This window comes from Pagrus pagrus (genome assembly GCF_965226575.1).
Source record: "Pagrus pagrus genome assembly, chromosome: 13".
NCBI classification, from domain to species: Eukaryota; Metazoa; Chordata; class Actinopteri; order Spariformes; family Sparidae; genus Pagrus; species Pagrus pagrus.
The window spans coordinates 16,151,382-16,170,823 of NC_140197.1; the positions used below are offsets into that span (position 1 = coordinate 16,151,382).

A 19,442-nucleotide genomic window follows, 5' to 3' on the forward strand; every position below is an offset into this window, starting at 1 on the left:
GTAAAAAAAACACTGTGAATGGCAGATGAGGGACAAACAACAAAGGCTTACACAGCGGTAGATTTAACATTTTATTATTAAGGTTTCTATCTAAGATAAACAAGTCAAAGCATGTTTTTATTTTATCAAATTCTTGGAACCATACAGAGATTGAGCTGCTTCAGCTAATTAATTTGCAGTTTAGTAAAGTTTGTCCAGTGGAAAGTTCCCTGAGCTAAATATTAACAACACTTATGTAGTGATGTGAAGTGGGAAAGCACAATTAACCTTTTGGTGATAAAGCGACGCATAATCCATATAGAAAATGGTCTATTTTTTTTTTTTTCTTCCAGCTCAAAAATGTACAGTATCCACCAGACCTGGCATTGTGGCTGGTTAACTGGCTCATCCTAAATGATTAGGAGAACATATCATTTCTAAACAATATTCTTTAATTAGTGAAATTCTCATGAACAATTAAAGGCTAAAATAAATGTTTCCTTTTCTGAAAAAGAAAAAGACATTCATTAGGCTGCTATCATGTGTGATGTTCGGAACAATCACAACCGGCCATTTTTTGTTGTCGTGTAGCTCAGCATGTCACGGTACAGAGGCTTTCACTGTCCAATGTCATAACTGCAAATGCATTTCCTATATTTCCTATATAGGAGGAATGCGAGGTATAGATGAACATTCCTGTCTGACATGTTTTGGTTAGGTTGCTGTGAAATCAGCCATGCTTTTCATGTGGTTGTCAACAGTTTCACCGCTCCCTTCTCTCTAAGTCAATACTAGGTCACCCAGCAGTTGATCTCTCTTTCTCACTCTTCCTCTCTCTGCAATCAACTCAAACAAATGATTATTCAGTCATTCAGTCAAAAGAATTGATTTATAATATTAAATATTAGGTGTGGCGGGTAAATAAAAATCACTCTCAGCATTGAAAATGTTTTTAGGAAACAAGTTAAAGAGTGTCAACGAATAATTTACCCCATCGACAATAACCAATAACCAATAATCAATAACCCCATCAACTGCTGATGTTTTCCTTCGTCTACCAGTTCGACGTCTGTTACTGAGTACACCAGTGGTTTCTTTCTACTTCAGGACAGTCCAAATGGTTGTACTTGCCATGGTCAACGTTTGTGCAATAGCTCTGATTGATTTTCAATCTTCTCTCAGCTTCAAAATTGTTTGTTTTTCTCCCATAGACAGCTCTCTGGTCTTCATGTTGGTTACACCTTTTTAACTATAAATGCGGTCTGCCAAGGCAAAACCCAAAGCTGAAACTGAGAGTAGACATTCAGCACTATTTATTGTTTGAATAATCAATGTAATAGGACACACCTGGGCAACAAAAAACACCTGTCACTCACATGTTCCAATCATTTTGCTCACTTAAAAATGGGTGGGTTCAAACAAAAGGTGCCATCTTCTAAGTTATTTAACAGATCTAGATGTAAATTCCTGGAAGTTGAAGCTGGCATACTGATCTCTTGTCTCAGATTCATCTTTTGGTGTCAAACCCAAATGTTTTCAGTTTACAGCAAAAATAAAGGAACTGGCCTTGCTGTTCCAATAGTTTTGGAGGGGACCGCATTTGTATTTACTTCCTGTGATGAACAGAGGCCGTGCACAGAGCTGAAAAAAGGTCTCCGGATAGGAGACTATACAGTTACACTGAACCACAAGTGACATACTGTATAGGCTGGGTGGACATAAACGTTGTAGCTACCCACCTGTTGAAAGACAAAGAATGACAGACTGGTCCTGCAGCCTTCAGATGTCTGTGATGTGTGATATTGTAAGTCCTTAACAGAACCCTGTATGGTGTCAAATTCAAATATTACTTTTGATATTTTTGATGGAATATTTATGACGTTTGGTGTCAAGTTATCTGATTTCTTCTGTCTCAATATCTGCCCAAACTTGAAAAGAGGCCTAGAACACAACAGAGGACGCAGTGGACAACTCAGTTCCTTTTTTTAAATCTTCTTTTCTGCATTTCTTTAAGTTTTCAGGTTTTCAGTTTTCAGGTTCAAGTTGATAACCTTGAACACAAATCATAAAGAAACAGAGATACACAAGGTTACTAAATTAGTATGGTGAATCACATTGTATGAATGATAATCACAATTTTAATTAATAATCAAGTAAATTAAATTAATGATTAACACAAATACATTCTCAAACTCAGTCTAGTTACACCAATCATGGGCCTACACAATCATAATAAATAGTTAATTGCCACACAAAATCCATTGACAAAATTGATTATAAATGTGTGCAAAAACAGACAACTTTAACTTAAACAAAGGATTTTAACACTCTTTTAATTATCAATCGTTTCCATAATCAAACATTCGATTTAGTAATCATTTATTAATTAAGCTTTAAGTCCAAACAATTGACTGTGGCGTCTCACACAGCCTCACACAGCTCATTAATTATCAATGATTATAGTCTCAGCGAATTTCAACCCAAATCAGCTGTGCAGGATAAACATAAAAAGACGCGTCATTACACATAACAGCGTCTCTGAAGCGTCCTTTGCATTGAAGCAGGATTTCTTTTCCAAGGCGGACGATCGCGGAATTTTGTCTCATTCATTCATTCATTCATTGTCATTCAAACGCTGGCAGTGTCTTTTTTTTCTTCTTCACCTGGATGCGCCGGAACCTCAGGTGTATCAGCACTGCTCAGCTCAGCGCTGCCCTCTTGAAGTTCAAAGTAGTGGCAGTTGTGTCTGCACGATCTGATATCACCAAGTAATTAACAGCCCAGGATCAATGTCAAAGTTGTTCGCCCAGGAGCGCTGTTATAACCAACCAATTAGGACATTTTTTCTTGTTTCCTTTTTTCTTTTTTCTAATCTACAACCTTCCCTGTGGTTTCCTTTAACCCTAACCTCACTGTCTCAAATGCCTAACCCTAACCCCTGATTGGTTGGTTATAACAGCGCTCCTGGGCAAACAACTTTGACATTGATCCTGGGCTGTTAACTACTTGGTGATATCAGGAACATCGTTGTGTCTATTCTGTACATCAGTAAACAAGGCTGGCTAAACCACTCTATATATTTAGTATTGTTGTTTGTCCTTTATTAAATCAAGTAAAAGGCACTTAATAAAACGCTGGATTCACTAATTCACTGATGGCTAGGAGGAGACACGAACAATAACCTCACCTCCCTCAACTATGACAGGATATAATAAAGGAGGGTCAGTTGGTGTGTTTACGCAGGACTGCACCATTAATGTTCACCTTCACTTCAGCCCTGTAACACAAAGGTAAGGAACAGGAATGCATTAGAAATGTGATGTTACCTTTCTAGTCCTAATTTATGGCAATATTATGTATTAGAGCACATGTATTTATGTTTATTCAATTGACGTATTCATGGTAATGCAACAAAATCAAACTTTTTTTAATCATGAAACCTGTTTTCTGTGTAGTTTTCACCATCACAAATAGTGAAGATGGAGTCGGACACCAAAGCGGGGCCAATGCATGTGCTGGTGACTGGTGGATCTGGGATGGTGGGCAAAGCCATTGAGCATGTGGTGATGGAGGAAGGTCTGAAACTGGAGGGAGAGGAATGGATCTTCCTGGCTTCCAAGGACGCTGATCTTCGGTAATTAAGTTGCTTCAGTTTTATTTTTCTACCCGAGGCTGCCTGCAAAAAAATGACATTAATGTAATTGATGGAGTATTTCCATTTTTGTTACTTTCTACTCCACTACAGTTCAGAGGCAAAGATTGTGCTTTTTACTCCCCTACATTTATTTGATAACTTAAGTTACTTTGCAGATTCAGATAATACAAAATCTTTTAAACAAATAAAAAATGAAGTGGTATTATGGATAAGATAAAATGGCTAAAATTCACTAGCTTACCAGCAGTATATGTAGAAAGAAATGCCATATTAATTTACATATTAATACAGATATAACTATCATTCAATTATTGGTGTGCATTCTTTAACCAGTTCATCCTGTGAAAGTCATTTTTATCAGCTGCCAATTGCAGCGCAGAGCTTATAAGTAAAATGAATTTGCAGTATAGCAAAGTTTGTCCAGTGGAAAGTTCCCTGACCCTGATGTTTGCAACACTTATGTAGTGATGTGAAGTGGGGAAGCACAATTAACCTTTTGGCGCTAAACCGACACATAATCCGTATAGAAAATGGTCTCTTTTTAATTTATTTTAATTCCAGCTCAGAAATTTACAATATCCACCAGACCTGGCGTTGTGGCTGGTTAACTGGCTCATCCTAAGTGATCAGGAGAACATATCATTTCTAAACTGTATATTTTAATTAATAAAATTCACATGTACAATTAAAGACTAAAATAAATGTTTCCTTTTCTGAAAAAGAAAAAGACACTCATTAGGCTGCTATCATGTGTGATGTTCGGAACAATCACAACAGGCCATTTTTTGTTGTCGTGTAGCTCAGCATGTCACGGTACAGAGGCTTTCACTGTCCAATGTCATAACTGCAAATGCATGTCCTATTGAGAAACCTATATAGGAGGGATGCGAGGTATAGATGAACATTCCTGTCTGACCTGCTGGTCTTATGGTTGCTGTGAAATCAGTCATCCTTTTATGCGGTTGTCTCAACACTTTCTGTTTAAACAAGCATTTGAATTAACAGCGCAGTTCACCGCCCCTTCTCTCTCTAACTCAGTGCTAGGTCACCCAGCAGTCGATCTCTCTTTCTCACTCTCCCTCTCTCTGCAATCAACTCAAAAAAATTATTATTCAGTCATTCAGTCAAATGAATGGATTTATAGTATATAATATTAGGCGTCGCGGGTAAATAAAAATCACTCTCAGCATTGAAAATGTTTTTAGGAAACAAGACCCACGAAAGGGTTTCATGAATACTTAGGTGTCTTTGAGGATAAAATGTTTGAATACTGAACTATGAAAATTGTGTCATTATGCAGTACGGCAACATCGGGGTGGTGTTAGAGAATCTGTGGGTGGGGCGAGTCTCTGCCCCAAAAAATGTCTGTGCACATCTCTGGCTGAGCATGTTTGCTCTCATTTAGCTGCACCTTTGTTAAGAGCCTCAGACATGTAATGTGTTAGCTTTGAGTCTGCTCCACTGTTGTAGGGATTGACAACCTTGCTCAGAGGAACCTAAGAAGTTGAAAAGAGTGCTACTGATTCCCCTATCCAGACTTTCAGCACAGGAATTCAAACAGGTACCCCGAGGTTACAGCGATCTTTTTCTAACCTGTATGTTTTTCCAATCTCTATCCAACTTTAAAAAAATGTGGACAGAGATCTCGGGCAGACCAAAGCTGTGTTCGAGAAGCACCGTCCAACTCATGTCATCCACCTCGCTGCAAAAGTTGGGGGACTCTATGAACACATGAGGGACAACCTGCTCTTTCTGGTGAGACAATGATCTACTACCACAGCTGTCTAAAATGCAAACTGTAAACTTGTGCACGTGGTGTGGAAACATCTACGTTGTTTTTTAACTGCAATGGCCAGTCAGTGACAGTTTAACATCTTCACAGAACGACAACCTCAGAATCAACGACAATGTACTGCAAACAGCCCATAACATGGGCATCACCAAGGTTGTGTCTTGCCTCTCCAGCTGCATCTTCCCTGACAAAATCACATACCCCATTGATGAGACCATGGTAAGCTTTGGATTGAACCTGAATGCTCTTTCTTCAGGCAACACTCTGCCTTTAAACTAATCAGTTAGGATTAATTCTCAATTCTGGTTTCTCTCAGTGACATTAATCATCAGTGCGTGACGTGAACAGAGCCATCAAAAGGCCATTGGTTTTCTTTACTTTATTTGCATTGCATATCTCTGTCATAGATACACAATGGATTACCTCATGACTCCAACTTTGGATACTCCCATGCTAAAAGGCTGATTGATGTTCAGAACAGGTAAGCAGATGTGCAGTGTAAACAACAACAATAAGCTTTTTTTATCAAAGGATTGAGCACCAGAACTACTTGGTTAGGCCTTGGCACCTCAACTAGGCTTTGATGCCAAAACTTCAAAGTTTGGGCTCCAAAACTACATGGTTGAATTATTCACCAACACTGCTTGGTCAGGTCTTGGGACCTCGACTAGGCCTATGTTCCAAAACTACTTGATAGTGTTTAGGAACCAAAACTTCTTGGTTGTGTTTAGGCACCAAAACTTCTTGGTTAGGCTTAGGCAATTAAACTACAATGTTAGGTTTAGGCACCAAAACTACTTGGTCAGGTCTTGGGACCTCGACTAGGCTTTGATGCCAAAACTTCAAAGTTTAGGCACCAAAACTACTTGTCTAGGTTTAGACATCAAAATTACAGGGTTAAGTTAATGGTAATATTATGATGGTTTGATTCACTCAGCGGGTACAGAAAGCGTACATTGGCATTACTCAGTATGTTTGTGTCTATGTTGACAGGGGATACTTCGAGCAGTATGGTCATCGTTACACAGCGGTCATCCCGACCAATGTGTTTGGTCCCCATGACAACTTCAACATAGACAAAGCCCATGTGATGTCGGCGCTCATCAGCAAGACATACAAAGCCAAAAGTGAGTAAATAAGACTCACTAATCCATCTCGATACATTCAAGCTGTGAGCAGTGAATAACACATAGAAACTCATGTCTCTCTTACAGTGGAAGGAACTCCCGTGACTGTATGTGGCACTGGAGCTGCAAGAAGACTGTTCACCCTTTCTTGGGTATGATATCTATGAGCTTTAACCTGTCACGTGCGTCTACTGTATAGTATGTGGTTTAAGAATGTAAGTATATGTTAGTGGAAAGGTACGGAGCAAATGTATCTCTGACTGTACTACGAATAAATAGGTATGATTACATTATAACATGTCAACTAAGAAAGCCTACTAGGTCTCATGATCTGTGTTAATTATCAGGACTTGGGCCGTCTGATTGTTTGGGTCCTGAGAGAATATGATGAAATTGAACCAATTATCCTCTCTGGTGAGTACAGTGCTGTGCTCACCCCTCAGCCAGCATTACTATGCCCTTCTGTAGATCTTTGTGATTGTGTGATACACCAAAGAAAATGGGAGAAGTTGTTGCTTCAAAACACAGAGATGCGAGACACAGTCACTACATGTGCAGTTAACTCATTCACTGTTCATTTCTTTTCAGTGGGTGAAGAGGACGAGATCTCCATCAAAGACGCCGTGGAAATGATCGCAGAGGCTCTGGACTTCAAAGGCGAAATAAAGGTATCCTTTCAATATTCCCCAGTGATCCTATGATCCTGTTGTTAGTTCTAATTAAACTATGCTGTATGTAGGCTATTTAGCTCAAAACCCACAGAGTTAATATCAGGCCTCTCTTTGACCCATAACATCAGTATGACACCACCCTGTCGGACGGCCAGCTGAGGAAGACAACGAGCATTGCCAAGCTAAGACGCTACCTTCCAGACTTCACCTTTATGCCCGTTAAAGAAGGTCAGAGTCCCCTGTACTGCGCATCTTAATGATACTGCTGTTGCTTTGGCATGAAATTACTTAAGTTTATCTAGTTGTGCTGCATATGGTAGCACAGAAGCAGCAGAACAAATCCACGAGGCTAATATCCAAACAAGTTCTAACATGTTGTGTTTATGATACTTTACATATTTAACTCTGCACTGTAAGTGAAGCAATCGTTACGAAGTAACAAAAAACTGAGGTGCAAGTTAGTTATGTGCTACTATAAATACAAATAAGAGCTTTAAATAAATATTTGCCTGCACACTGCACCTGCTGAAGGTGACACGTTTTTGTTTTTTCTCTCCATCTAGGTATAAAGATGACCTGTGATTGGTTTGTGGCCAACTACAACAGTGCCCGGACATGAAGAGACCAAACGCTGAGCTACCAAACTACCTTTTGGTTCTGGTGTCAGGCAGATTTATATCACTGTTCAATATTGGTCTATTAATCAATACTGTAATACTCTCTAGTAATATATTTTAATCTCTGGGAGGAATTTCACATCAAGTTATTAATTAAAGGGTCATTGTAACCTAACCTTTCTTAAATTTCTCATGAAACTGTTAAATGATTTGAAAAGAGCCTGATATTGAACCTGTATTACATACATGTATAACTTTTCTACATCTATTCTCTATCGTTATTTGTATTAAAATTTCAGATTCACATTTACTAGTTTTTGTATAATTATTTTTTAAAAATACATTTCAGAATGTCCATATGTATGAGGAATCATTTTTTGCCATACCATGAAAGCATCACACCAAGTGTGCAATTCTTCAGAGAATTAGCAACTCTCAAAACTTCAACAAGGACAAGTTCCCTGACAGCACTCCCTTTTCTCTTGATGGCAATCAGGAGTGGTACCAAACATGATCAGAGTCGATAATAACGGATGATGACAAAAGACAAAAGCTGAGCCCCTCCACCTAAAGCTGTCATATACTGTTGTAGAGTAGCATAGTTGTCTTTGTTCACCAGCCTCGACTGCTATCGTCTTCACCTTTTGTGAGTCTGTGTGTACGTCATCATAGAAAACTTCTGTCCTATAGAGGCCTGTTGTTGAGGGAACTACCATAGTAACGGTCTGTGGATAGATTTTATCATTACAATAACATCTCAACAGTTCAAGATGCAGTCACGAAACTTTACAGGCGTGTACTTGAGAGTTCCAAGATCGGTGTAATCCAAAATGTAGTAAAAAAAACACTGTGAATGGCAGATGAGGGACAAACAATAAAGGCTTACACAGCAGCAGATTTAACATTTTATTATTAAGGTTTCTATCTAAGAAAAACAAGTCAAAGAATGGTTTTATTTCATCAAATTCTTGGAACCATACAGAGATTGAGCTGCTTGTCACACAGCATTCAAAAGGTTTTCTGACCATGAAGAACTGACTCAAGACGCTTCACAAAATACTTGATGACAACTGCCCCTGTTCAACCTCTGATCCTGTGGCATGTCAGAACATAACCTCGGCACAAAACCTCTCTTCCAGGGGTCAGGGTTTTCTGGAAATAAACAAAACAAAATTCCTCTCCACCCCTTGCCTCCATCAGTTATTCGGTGAGGTAGAAGTGCATTTTGTCATTCACGTTTTTGCGCTCCGGATTGAGGCGCTTCAGGATCTGTGCCAGCACGTTGACCGTCTGCTCACTGCTTAAACCAGTGCGCTTGGTCTGGAACTTCTTCAGCAGGTCTTTGGTGGTCATTGGTTTACGGATCAGGTACCGCCGGACCGCTTCCTCTGTTAGCTGCACATCACTGTGGAGCAGATGGATAGAAACGTTCTTAACCTGCTCACTATTTCTTTTTGGGCTTAAATTAATTTGTACTTTTGATGTTATTTATGATGCACTTTTGTAGTTTCAGTTCTCTAGTTTTTGCTTCTCAAAGTTATTTCAGTATAAATAAATAACCTCATATATGAAGAGTGGTAATGATGTACCTTGAGCTAGGAGTGGATTTGCCTGATGGGGGTTGAGGCGTACTCTTCCCAGAGGGAGCAGGGCTCTGAGTGTTGGGCTCCATCTTCAGCCTTTTAGCAGCTGGTGAGTCAGTAGCAGGACCCTGAGTCTGTCTCTTTCCTGTGCGGAGAGATGGAATGGGGCAACAAGTTTCAGTTGGCAACGTTCAACAGGTTCCTTCAATACATCTGTCATGTGTCTTGTTTTATTTATCATGTGTATTTGAGTTTTATGAGCACAAACCTTGCTCTAGTTTACTGGCAGCAGCACGGAGTGTATTGGAAGTCGCGGCGGAGTCTATGGATGGTGTCCCGGGGCGACTGCCAGTCCTGGAGCTGCCAGCAGAGCCACGCCCGCCTCCACGTTTAGGAGGCGTGCGCTTCTTCTGAGAGACAGAATTGAAGAGAGAGAAATTTGATGAGAACAAAGAAAAACAGAACTATTCACACATTCACTGCCAAAGTATAATAGCTGCTAAAACTCAACAGTAGTCACTGCTGGTGAAAAGAATTTGCTGCATCATTTTATCAGAATTATGACAAAGCCACATTATTGACTCAAGAACAGCTTAAACATGCACAATTCATTCAGCCACGCAATCACAATAATCACCATGAACAGAGCGGAGGCCGTCTCTCCCTCGATATCACTGTCGTCTGAGCTGTCTGACTCGCCGCTGCTGTCTGTGACACAAAAATCCACACAATTCAAACTAAACATGAACACACACAAGTGTCTGTGAGTATCAGTTAAGCTTTAACCTTTTCAAGATTTAATTCATTTTTTTTTTTAACATTTAAAATGGACTTTTGGATATATCATCTTATTCATATTCAGTCTTTGCAGGCATGTATTAGATGTGGTTCTGTGCTGAAGTGTGTTCATGTAGGAATACGGTTAATAGAGTGAGTTACATTTCGCCAACAAGTAAGTGCAAGTGTAAAGCTTAAAGACAGTTTAGAATGTGGTCTGAACACAGAACAACTTGACTCGTTTTGACAAAAGGAAAATAAAAGATGGATTAATGAAATAAGATAAAATGCTTATAACAAAAAGGAGTATTTAATGACCTATTGACTACCTTTTTTCTTCTTCTTTTCCATCTGGACCGGGGTTTTCTTTCCCTCCTCCTCCTCTTCCTCCTCTTTTGCCTCTTCTTCATTCTGCTTCTCCTCCTCGCTCTCCTCCTCGCTTTCAGATGCCTCATCAATCCCTATGAAAGGACAGATATTTGAAAGGAAAACAGTTTGAATACAAGTCATTCATTCAGTTGAGACAATAAGTCAAAAACATTGAGATGCACCGAAATAGATGTCTGCTAGTAATGTCATTTATCACAGCCAAGTTATTAATAGCCCAGTGATCATGCTCTACATTTTATTACATGCATTATATCTTTATGATTCATTTAAAATCATCAGTGTCTCTTCTTTATTTAGAAAAAATCAGTAATGTTCAACAGTCTGACCTTTTGGGTGCTCCTCTACTTTACTGGGTTTTCCTTTTTCCGGCTCTTCGTCTGAACTGTTTTTTGAAAACAAAATTTAGTATAGTAGAGTTAAAGAAGGGAAAAAAAACAAAACAAAACATCCATTGTCCTTCCATGAAGTGCAAATGTTTTAGTGCAACAATGCAATGGATCTGACCTGCTTTCATCTGACATGTAATCCACCTCTAGACCCTCATAATCGCCGTCGTCACTGTCCTCCAAGGCCTCCTCATTGCTCTTCCTCTTCTTTTTCTTTCCTTTTCCTTTCCCCGTGTCTTTCTTCGCCTTTGACTTGCTCTCTCCATCTGTCCAATAAAGAGAGGAGTGGAAGAAAAAGAAAATCACATGGTGACATGATGTGGCCGTTAACTTACAAGTTTATGATGTCACGATTCATGGAAGACGATTCAGGAGCGGCAGTTTAACCATGCTCGTCTTACCATCCCCCATACTGCTGTCACTGTCGTCGCTGCTCATCTCCAGGTCGTCTTCCAGGTCGTGAATGCGCAGGTCGCCCCCTCTCCCACCTGCCTTCTTTTTCTTCTTCCCCGACTTGTCGGCCTCGTCCTCGTCATCCTCACCGCGCTCCTGCTCCCGGAAACGTCTCTGAAGCATGATGCTGAAGTGATTCACCACTTTGTTTCTCCTGTAGAAGAGAGAGGGGTGTGTGATATAAAATCTTTGACACAACCGAGGTCTCTTTTACCAACTGCTAGTCCTAGTTAGGTTCTGTAATAGCTAAATTCATATTTAAAGATAGGATCTTTTCCCCAGATTGCAGTTAGGAGATGTCTCTGCACTTGTTCTGTAAACTAAATACTTATATATTTTTTTCTTCTTCACAATGAACACTCACCTGCCCCACTCCTCCTCCGCCTCTTCGGCAGTGAGAGTTCGGTGCTTGGCCAGTGGTGTGAAGTTGTACCAGCCGTGGACAGGGAAAGCTTCAAAAGCTCCATCAGGACACTGTGTAAAGATGTAGTAGGATGCATTTTCTGTAACACCGCCCTTCTTTTGACCTTTGAACCTGAAACAAACATAAACACAGAGGGAGAGAGTTGCTGCTGAGAACACATTCAGTATGTCCCTTCATGCCCACTTCACAGCTTCATGTTTAAAAAATGTATGTAGACAGGTTAAAAAAAAGATATGTTGGGGTCTTTTTCCCACCTCTTGCCGGCCTTGCCGTTGACCTTAAGAATCCAGGGCTGGTCCTCCACTTTGAACTCACGTGTCACAATACCAAACTTCTTCCGCCGTGCTTCCTCACGCTGCTTTTTGCCGAACTCACTGCCAGCCGCACCTTCCTGCGACTCTTCCTCCCCGTATATCCGCCGAGCACTCATGTCCCTTTCCATGCGAGCCTGGGAAGGGACAGGGAGGGAGATGTTGGAGAAATGTAAAACTGAAGGATGGCTTCAATCTTCAGATTTTATGTTTTCTCTGATTTCTTCTTTTGTAACCACACTGCTTGTCATTTCCCTCTCAGTATGAGAGTGGTGGGTGCAGTTCAAAACCATCTGTCATGTGAAGACACACTGACAAGAAGCCCACCTGTGTCCAGGTTGAGCAGTTGACTCTGTCTCCTGCATTGAAAGCCATGATGTTGTACTTCTTGCTGGTGTTTCTATGGGACGGACAGAAATACAAACAAAAAGCCATTAACTTCATCTGCTTATTCCTAGTCAGGGTCACAGGAACAGCTGCCAGATCATAAACTAACTTACTGCAGATTAAACAACTACATTCACAGGAACACTTACATCATGACCTCCATAAATCAATGTCCATTTATAAAGGTGGATGTCAAGCTGTGATACTCACTTGGGGACTCGCACAGTGTATTCTGTAGCTGAGGAACTGCTGCTCCCCTGCAAGACAGACAGATTCAGATGCTTTTGTTTAATGTACTCACCACCATGTTGTCTTTATCAGAGCACTGAGGGTATACATGTGAAGGCTACACACTTACACCTACAGCAAAGGTAGCTTTTCATACGTTTACACGCACAAGACCAGACCCCATTAATAAAACTACGATTTTGTTTGTTGGCGAGAGTGAAGTAGAGTGAATACTTACCAGTGAAGTCATGGCTGGTCTTCTCTCTAGATGTTCTCACCACATCAACAATTGATTCTGACCAGTTGTGTATGCTGTTAAAAAAAAATTAAAGAAGAGTAGCGTTTATGAGAAAGCAGGCATTAAACTAATAACAATTAAACAGACGCAACGTAAACCTTGATAAGAGCGGTATTTTGTCAAAAGATTCCTGTACCGTTATTGTTAGCACCTGATGCTAACGTAAACAGCAGCAAGCCGTTTTAGCTGCAGGCTGTAGCTAATGCTAACCGCTGCTAGGACAGCCCTGCGTCAAGCTCAAGTGACGTTTATGTGAAATTAAGGTACAAAACAAGTTGTGAATACACACAGAAGTAAACAGAATTGAGGATATTTAACAGAAAATGTCTCTTGATGATTAACCCGGTGCGCGCACTGCTACCGTATTTGTTCCGTTAGTTTAAATAGTCGACAGGAAACTTGGACGAGAAATAATGGTTCCTACCAGCCTGCTCCACCCTTCCTTCTATTGTTTAGTTGGTTTAGCCGATGGCACTTTGTTCTTGTTCTTACAGAAGCCCTAAAGTGCGGACGCGCTAAAGGGCCATGCATTCATACATTTTATTTCCCCCGTTTTCCCGTGATAACGAGTTAATTTCATTTGTTTTCTCGGGATGTCGAGTTATTATCTCGAAATAACAACTGCCGTTTTCCCGAGATAACGGGATAATTTTCTCGAGATCTCAAGATAACAAAACTTTGTTTTCCGATAACGCTATAATTAATTCGAGATCTTGAGCTGTTGTAACATTCATTCATCCCTTCATCAAAAACTAATTTAGTAAGCATAAACGCACAAAACAAACAGAGGAATAGACTTACCTACAGTAGAGGATCAAAATAAATTAATAAATAAACCAAAAAACAAAAACATAATAAAGATAATAAATAAACAAGGAAAATAATAATAATAATAATACAATTTAAATGGGCACTTTGTTGGCCCTGCTCTCACGCTAAAATGCAATCATTGTGACTACTGTAGAGTAATGAAAATGTCTGTTCCATAATAATTACCTCTAACTCTCACCAGTGTTTGTTACACTATTACGCCTACCTTGACACTGATCTAAGCAGAGATGAGCAGGAATATGATTGACATTGAGCAGATATAAGTAAAGAGGGGGTAAACAAGCTCTTTACATTTCTTAATACAGTCATTAAAAAATACTGATTTCTATTTCCCAACTAGGGTGACCAGATCCCCATAAACCAAATGAGGGATAACTAGTACGTGTCTGTGGGACAGTGTAGGACACATTGTCACGTTATCGTTTATGCGAAGACAAAAAAAACCTCATTTTTGAAGACTTTGCCAAAAAAAGAAAAGCATCTATTTCAACATTAGAGACCGTCTCAGCAGCAATCAAGTATTATTGTTTATTATTATTATTGGACTTTTTTTTTGCTTTCTCCCACATCCTGACCTTGAAAAAAGGCTAAACCATGAATTCCTTGAAGTGAATAAGAGCACAAGTCTTGCTCTATTAGACCCGTTGTCGGCTGTGACCACTGGAGGGCAGGGAAGACCCATGATTCTAAATACACAACATCTGTGGAGGTGGAAAACATCTGGTATTCATTTCAAGCCTGATTACTGTAATGTGTTACATGGTGCAGAGGTATTTAGCTCTCAGAATATACATCTCTGTGTTACTGTAATGTCTGTGTTTTGAAATAAGTCAAGAAAGAACTCTCGATAAGTTTACATTACAATGAGCAGCCCCTTGTTTGTTTTTAACAGATTCTCCTCTCTGTTTTTAGTAATATCCTGCGGTATGTGATATCATTTTGCTGCTTATTTAATTAATCAACCCATTATGAATATAAATGACAATTACATGAGGATAGCCACTGTTTATCCTCTAGAAAAATACTTGTTTTGAAGAAATTATCTCACACATTGTGCATCAGCCATGATCTTAGTGCAGTATTTACACCAGATGTTGAAAACCGAGCAAGCTATTTGAAGTCTGACACTCATTTTGACATCAAACCTGTTGGCTGTAAATTCTTACTTCAGAGGCGCCGTCTGTATTTTCCATTTGTATTCAGTAGGGATTTGTAAGTCATTTACATACTGTCTTGGAGGCACTGCCATGTTACAGTTTTACAAGACAAATTGTCCTGGCAGGTGAAGCACGCACCCTCTCTCCTGAGGTGTTTCACTCATTAACTAAAACAGATGGTGCACTTGGTTCCTCAAATTACATATGTTTTACCTTGTATTTTTCTGCAAACCATGGCACATTGAGACATTACAACTGTTTAGTCCATGTGTAACATATTTACATACACCCACAGAGGAATAGTGACTTTGACAGCAAAGGAGCAGCTAAAGGACTTTTCAAACCAATTTGTATCCCTTACATTCTTTGTTATAACCAACATTTTAAAAAAAAAGAGTATCAACACCACGACCAGTAATCTGAAGTACAGTATGTCCAAGAATTCCTCAACCACACATTAAAAATTTGAAGCTAAAAAAAAACATTCAATGTCATGTTGTCTGCAGGGAATTCTTTAATATCATACTCCTCATTTTGCAAACAGTTTATATGCATACATACATCACTTGATAAATTGATAAACCCCCCTTGTAATGATCACAAAGCAAAACACATGCATTAATCCCACAGCAGCAACAAATCATATTCATAATCAAATCAGAGTGAGTGAGCGCGCTGACGGTGAGTCAGGCAGTCTGGCAGGAGTACGAGTGATGATCCTGAGACACAGGGAAATAAATGTTTGAAATATATCAAAAACATGGGGCACCACAGTAGCTCAGTTGGTAGAGTTGCTGCATGTCATCCCCCCTCTCTCTCATCCCATTTCTTGTCATATCTTTAGCTGTCCTATCGGATAAAGCCATAGAAAATTAAAAAAAAGAAGAAATATATCACAAGGACAAGAACTCAGGTGACTTATATTGTGTGTAAACCTTACTGAAGCAAGATTTAGTTCTTCGTATTTCCTCTTGATTGGGACATTTTGGTTTCCTAACAGGAAAGGTGTGTAGGCCTTGCGTTGTTGAGCTGGAAAACAGGAAACAGATGTCTACTTATCATTATTATGCTCGGTTCTGTGTAAGAATGGCATATATGTCTACTAAACTCAGTTTCTTTGCAAATAAACTCATTCAATTCCACGGGATGCAGACTCAGCAATTTTCTTGAAGACACATTTTCTACAACATAGATTGTGAGAGCTCAAAACCAAACGGGCTTAAGCAACAACCTGGCGATGAGTGGCTGAATGACCTGGGTTGAAGTACTGCAACGATGATGAGCTGATAGATGGATGTTTATAAATATATTTATATAATATATTGCCCAGCCCTTCATTTCACATGCACAGAATTTGCTTTGGACTGTTGGTTCATAACAACAGACATATTCTTAAAAAAGAGAAAGAAAATGCTTTTGTTGTCATTTTCTCCAATTCATAATAAATGCAAACGGATGATTAATAAAACAACAAAAGCATATCATAATTTTTAGAAATTATATCTATTATTTATTATAATGTATTATAATTATAATATATCATATATATTTTAAAGATAAAGCATCTTGATCATGTTTTTGCAGTTTTGTTTTGTACACAAACACTTTTGGGAATACATCCCAATGCACAATGACATAATGCACATTGGACAATTGGCCCAAAGGTATAACAACAACAACAACAACAGCAGCAGCAACAACAATAGTCAGTATTATTATTATTGTTGTTATTTTATAATAATATTATTAATAATAATAACAATAAAAATACATTTTATTTAAAATGCACCTTTCATGACACTCAAGGTCACTTTACATCATAAAAATATACCGTCAAACAACTAAGACTAAAATACACAATAAGCAGCAATGCAGTAATAAAACATACAATAAACAACAAAGCATCATGTATGAAACATCAGTCCATGACCTCGAGTAAGAGGCCTGGTTCTGTCGGTGGGGTTATAGTGAGTAGGCTTGAGTAGTTTTGAAATAAATAATGAAGTCCAGCTTTTGGATGTGAGGGGAAGGGAGCTACAGAGTTATTATCACTTTTGTTCTCATTGTAAACAACATGTTTAAATTCTATTTTGTAAAGCTCTGCAGCTTGTCTTTCTATGTGTGTTTGTGCCCCTCAATCAATACTGCAGCATGCTGTTCTTAATAATCTTGGGTAGAATGTCGTTTGCGGTGATCCTCACAGAGCGGAGCAGATGGTGAATTTTCTAGACTTTTGGAAATGTTAAGCAGGGTGCCACTCAGAGCTCTGTTCCTTCCTCATGTCTTGTGAGTCAGTAAATTTGCTTTATAATTTGCATTGGTGTCAAACCTTGTAAAAACTGTTTTTGGATGCTATGCAAATTTCCAAAATGCACATATACAATGCTCAAACAGTAACCACTGGTGTTTTGTGGACTGGGACGTGTCATGATGAACTGCTGTGCCTTTTCACTTCTCCTGGGTGAGTTGTTTCATGTTCGTTGATAATGTGGGAAAATAAATTATTAGGCCTATAATGAAGTAAGAGAACAGTGTGTAATTTAAGGCAACAAAATAATTTAAATATCTGCATCTGGATTCGAACCACAAAATCTTATTATTTTGTACAGAAGGTTGTGACAAATGCTGGTATAAATCAGGCTTCAACATGCTTTTTAGTTGGACTTTAAAGGGGCACTATGTAGTTTTGTAGAAGAAATTCAAACTCAGATTTTTAATATTTACAATATTAAGGAAATAAAACAAACTCAGATTTATTTATTTTTTTCTAAAACTGAATAAACAAGCTGTTCTCAGAGGAAAATAAGGTCCCCAGAACACTTTTTGAAGCTAGAAAGGTGTCAGGGTCCGCCACATATAAACAAAGTAAAACAGTATGACATTGCGCTGTTCTTTAAGGTCAGCTTGTTTATTAAGCTGACATTTACATGACATCCTGTTTCAGATTATGTGAAGACGTTGAAAGAAATCATTAAAATTGGGTTGCAATGCAAATTTAATGTATGCATCATCTTAAATCAGTCGTATAGTTTGTTTGTTTTTTCAAAACACTGACAGCTATACCTGGAATCAATAACTCTTCTTTGCGCTTTAAAGGTTCACTCTTCATCCTCGGCCATTGTGCTTTTCCTCCTGGTAAGGATGATGCTCACTCGTAAACATCAGATACAGTTTCTGCTTAAAGGTGAAATATCTGTCATCGTTGTTCATTTTTATTATTGACATACAGTGTTTGCTGTTCCACGCAGGCTCCTGTGATGGATACAAAAACATAACCGAACCATGGCGCAACTTTTTATTTACATCATCTTCCTTTCCCGGCTACCCGAAGGGTGATGCATATCTTGTTAACAAGTGGTGGCGCTTCACAGGGATTGGTGGAGACACAATTACTACAGGCTGCTATGGAGGTCCTATTGGTGGTACCCAATACCCCATGCGTGTTACATTTTCATATCCAACAACTGAATCTGAAACTGCAACAATAGGAACTGCATATGGTGATGTTGGAAGGTGCAGTGCTTATGGCATTACAATGAGCGTGGCCTTGTGTCCTGGGGGATTCTACATATACAAACCATCGAGCCACCCGTACAGCAGTATGGGTTATGTAACCTGTAAGGAATAAGTACTCATTGACAACTTTTCTTTTGTACTTTAGTGTAATTATGATGTGCTGCCAAAAAGATCTTCGCTTATCTTTCCAACATGAATATCCTTGGTGTGTTTGTTTCTGTGTGTGTGTTTTTTTAAATTTTTTTTTAGATCATTCTGTGTGCAACTCAGACTCCTGCGGACCACTTGCTCAGTGTTCAGGCACCGGAGGCTGTATCTGTGTTTCTGGGTACGAAATCCCCCCCACACACTTGCCCGAAGCAGATTCATACGGTTGTGTTGGTAAGTACATTTATCACGTCTTAAATCGAGTGATTTTTTTATGACACATTAATTATCTTAATGATCTCCTTTTTCGCTGGAAGTTCATTAAGATGCATCATGCACACTAGTTGTCTGTATTTTGTGAGCATGCTATTTGTTAGAAACTTTGATATTTGAGTCTCATTCCCTACTCGCCAAAAACTGATGCTTTGGGATTGTAATAATAATTGGTAATAACACAAACTCATGAATATATTTTGTTTGCTATAACTGAATAAACAAACAAGGTGCACACTGTTTGAAGCCAAAAAGGTGGCGGGGTCCGCAAAAACTAAACAGAGTAAAACAGTATGAAACTGTTGTCCTTTAAGGTCAGTTTGTTTATTCAGTCAAAAACAAGAAGGGAGTTGGATTATTTAGTTTGTTTAGGCAAGAAGAAAATCAGTCAATGAAGATTTTTTTCTTCTCGTTAAAATTTCTTGCTGAAAAGTACATAG

The 19,442-nt window shown here is 39.0% G+C and overlaps 2 protein-coding genes across 4 annotated transcripts; one reads left to right on the forward strand and one right to left on the reverse strand.

Moving 5' to 3' along the window:
• Positions 1–3,458: 3,458 nt before the first annotated feature.
• Positions 3,459–7,843, forward strand: LOC311267661 (GDP-L-fucose synthase-like; the record flags this gene model as incomplete). The annotated part of the gene is made up of 10 exons (XM_084370854.1): positions 3,459–3,613; positions 5,275–5,389; positions 5,517–5,645; positions 5,834–5,907; positions 6,420–6,553; positions 6,641–6,705; positions 6,901–6,967; positions 7,142–7,221; positions 7,353–7,452; positions 7,788–7,843. The coding sequence occupies 10 exons, from the start codon at positions 3,459–3,461 to the stop codon at positions 7,841–7,843; spliced, it is 975 nt and encodes a 324-aa protein (XP_084226980.1).
• An 891-nt stretch (positions 7,844–8,734) lies between these two features.
• On the reverse strand, positions 8,735–13,461 carry gtf2f1 (general transcription factor IIF, polypeptide 1). Of its 3 annotated transcripts, none has more exons than XM_084372258.1 (14): positions 13,440–13,461; positions 13,019–13,092; positions 12,763–12,809; positions 12,493–12,565; positions 12,109–12,302; positions 11,795–11,965; positions 11,379–11,584; positions 11,096–11,243; positions 10,918–10,973; positions 10,531–10,662; positions 10,062–10,132; positions 9,693–9,834; positions 9,431–9,569; positions 8,735–9,246 (listed from the first exon to the last, which is right to left on the reverse strand). In XM_084372258.1, exons 2-14 carry the CDS (start codon positions 13,028–13,030, stop codon positions 9,042–9,044), a joined length of 1,596 nt encoding a protein of 531 aa, XP_084228384.1. In that variant the 5' UTR covers positions 13,031–13,092; positions 13,440–13,461; the 3' UTR covers positions 8,735–9,041. The 3 variants fall into 3 exon arrangements, with proteins under 3 accessions (XP_084228384.1, XP_084228383.1, XP_084228385.1); XM_084372257.1 differs by lacking the exon at positions 13,440–13,461 and adding an exon at positions 13,215–13,433; XM_084372259.1 differs by lacking the exon at positions 13,440–13,461 and adding an exon at positions 13,368–13,390.
• Positions 13,462–19,442: the final 5,981 nt, after the last annotated feature.

Coding starts and splice junctions, on each gene's coding strand:
- gtf2f1 (XM_084372258.1), bottom strand. Junction 12,566..12,762: donor TACACTGTGCGAGTCCCCAA/GTGAGTATCACA, acceptor TCCGTCCCATAG/AAACACCAGCAAGAAGTACA. Junction 11,244..11,378: donor TGACAGCAGTATGGGGGATG/GTAAGACGAGCA, acceptor TTTATTGGACAG/ATGGAGAGAGCAAGTCAAAG.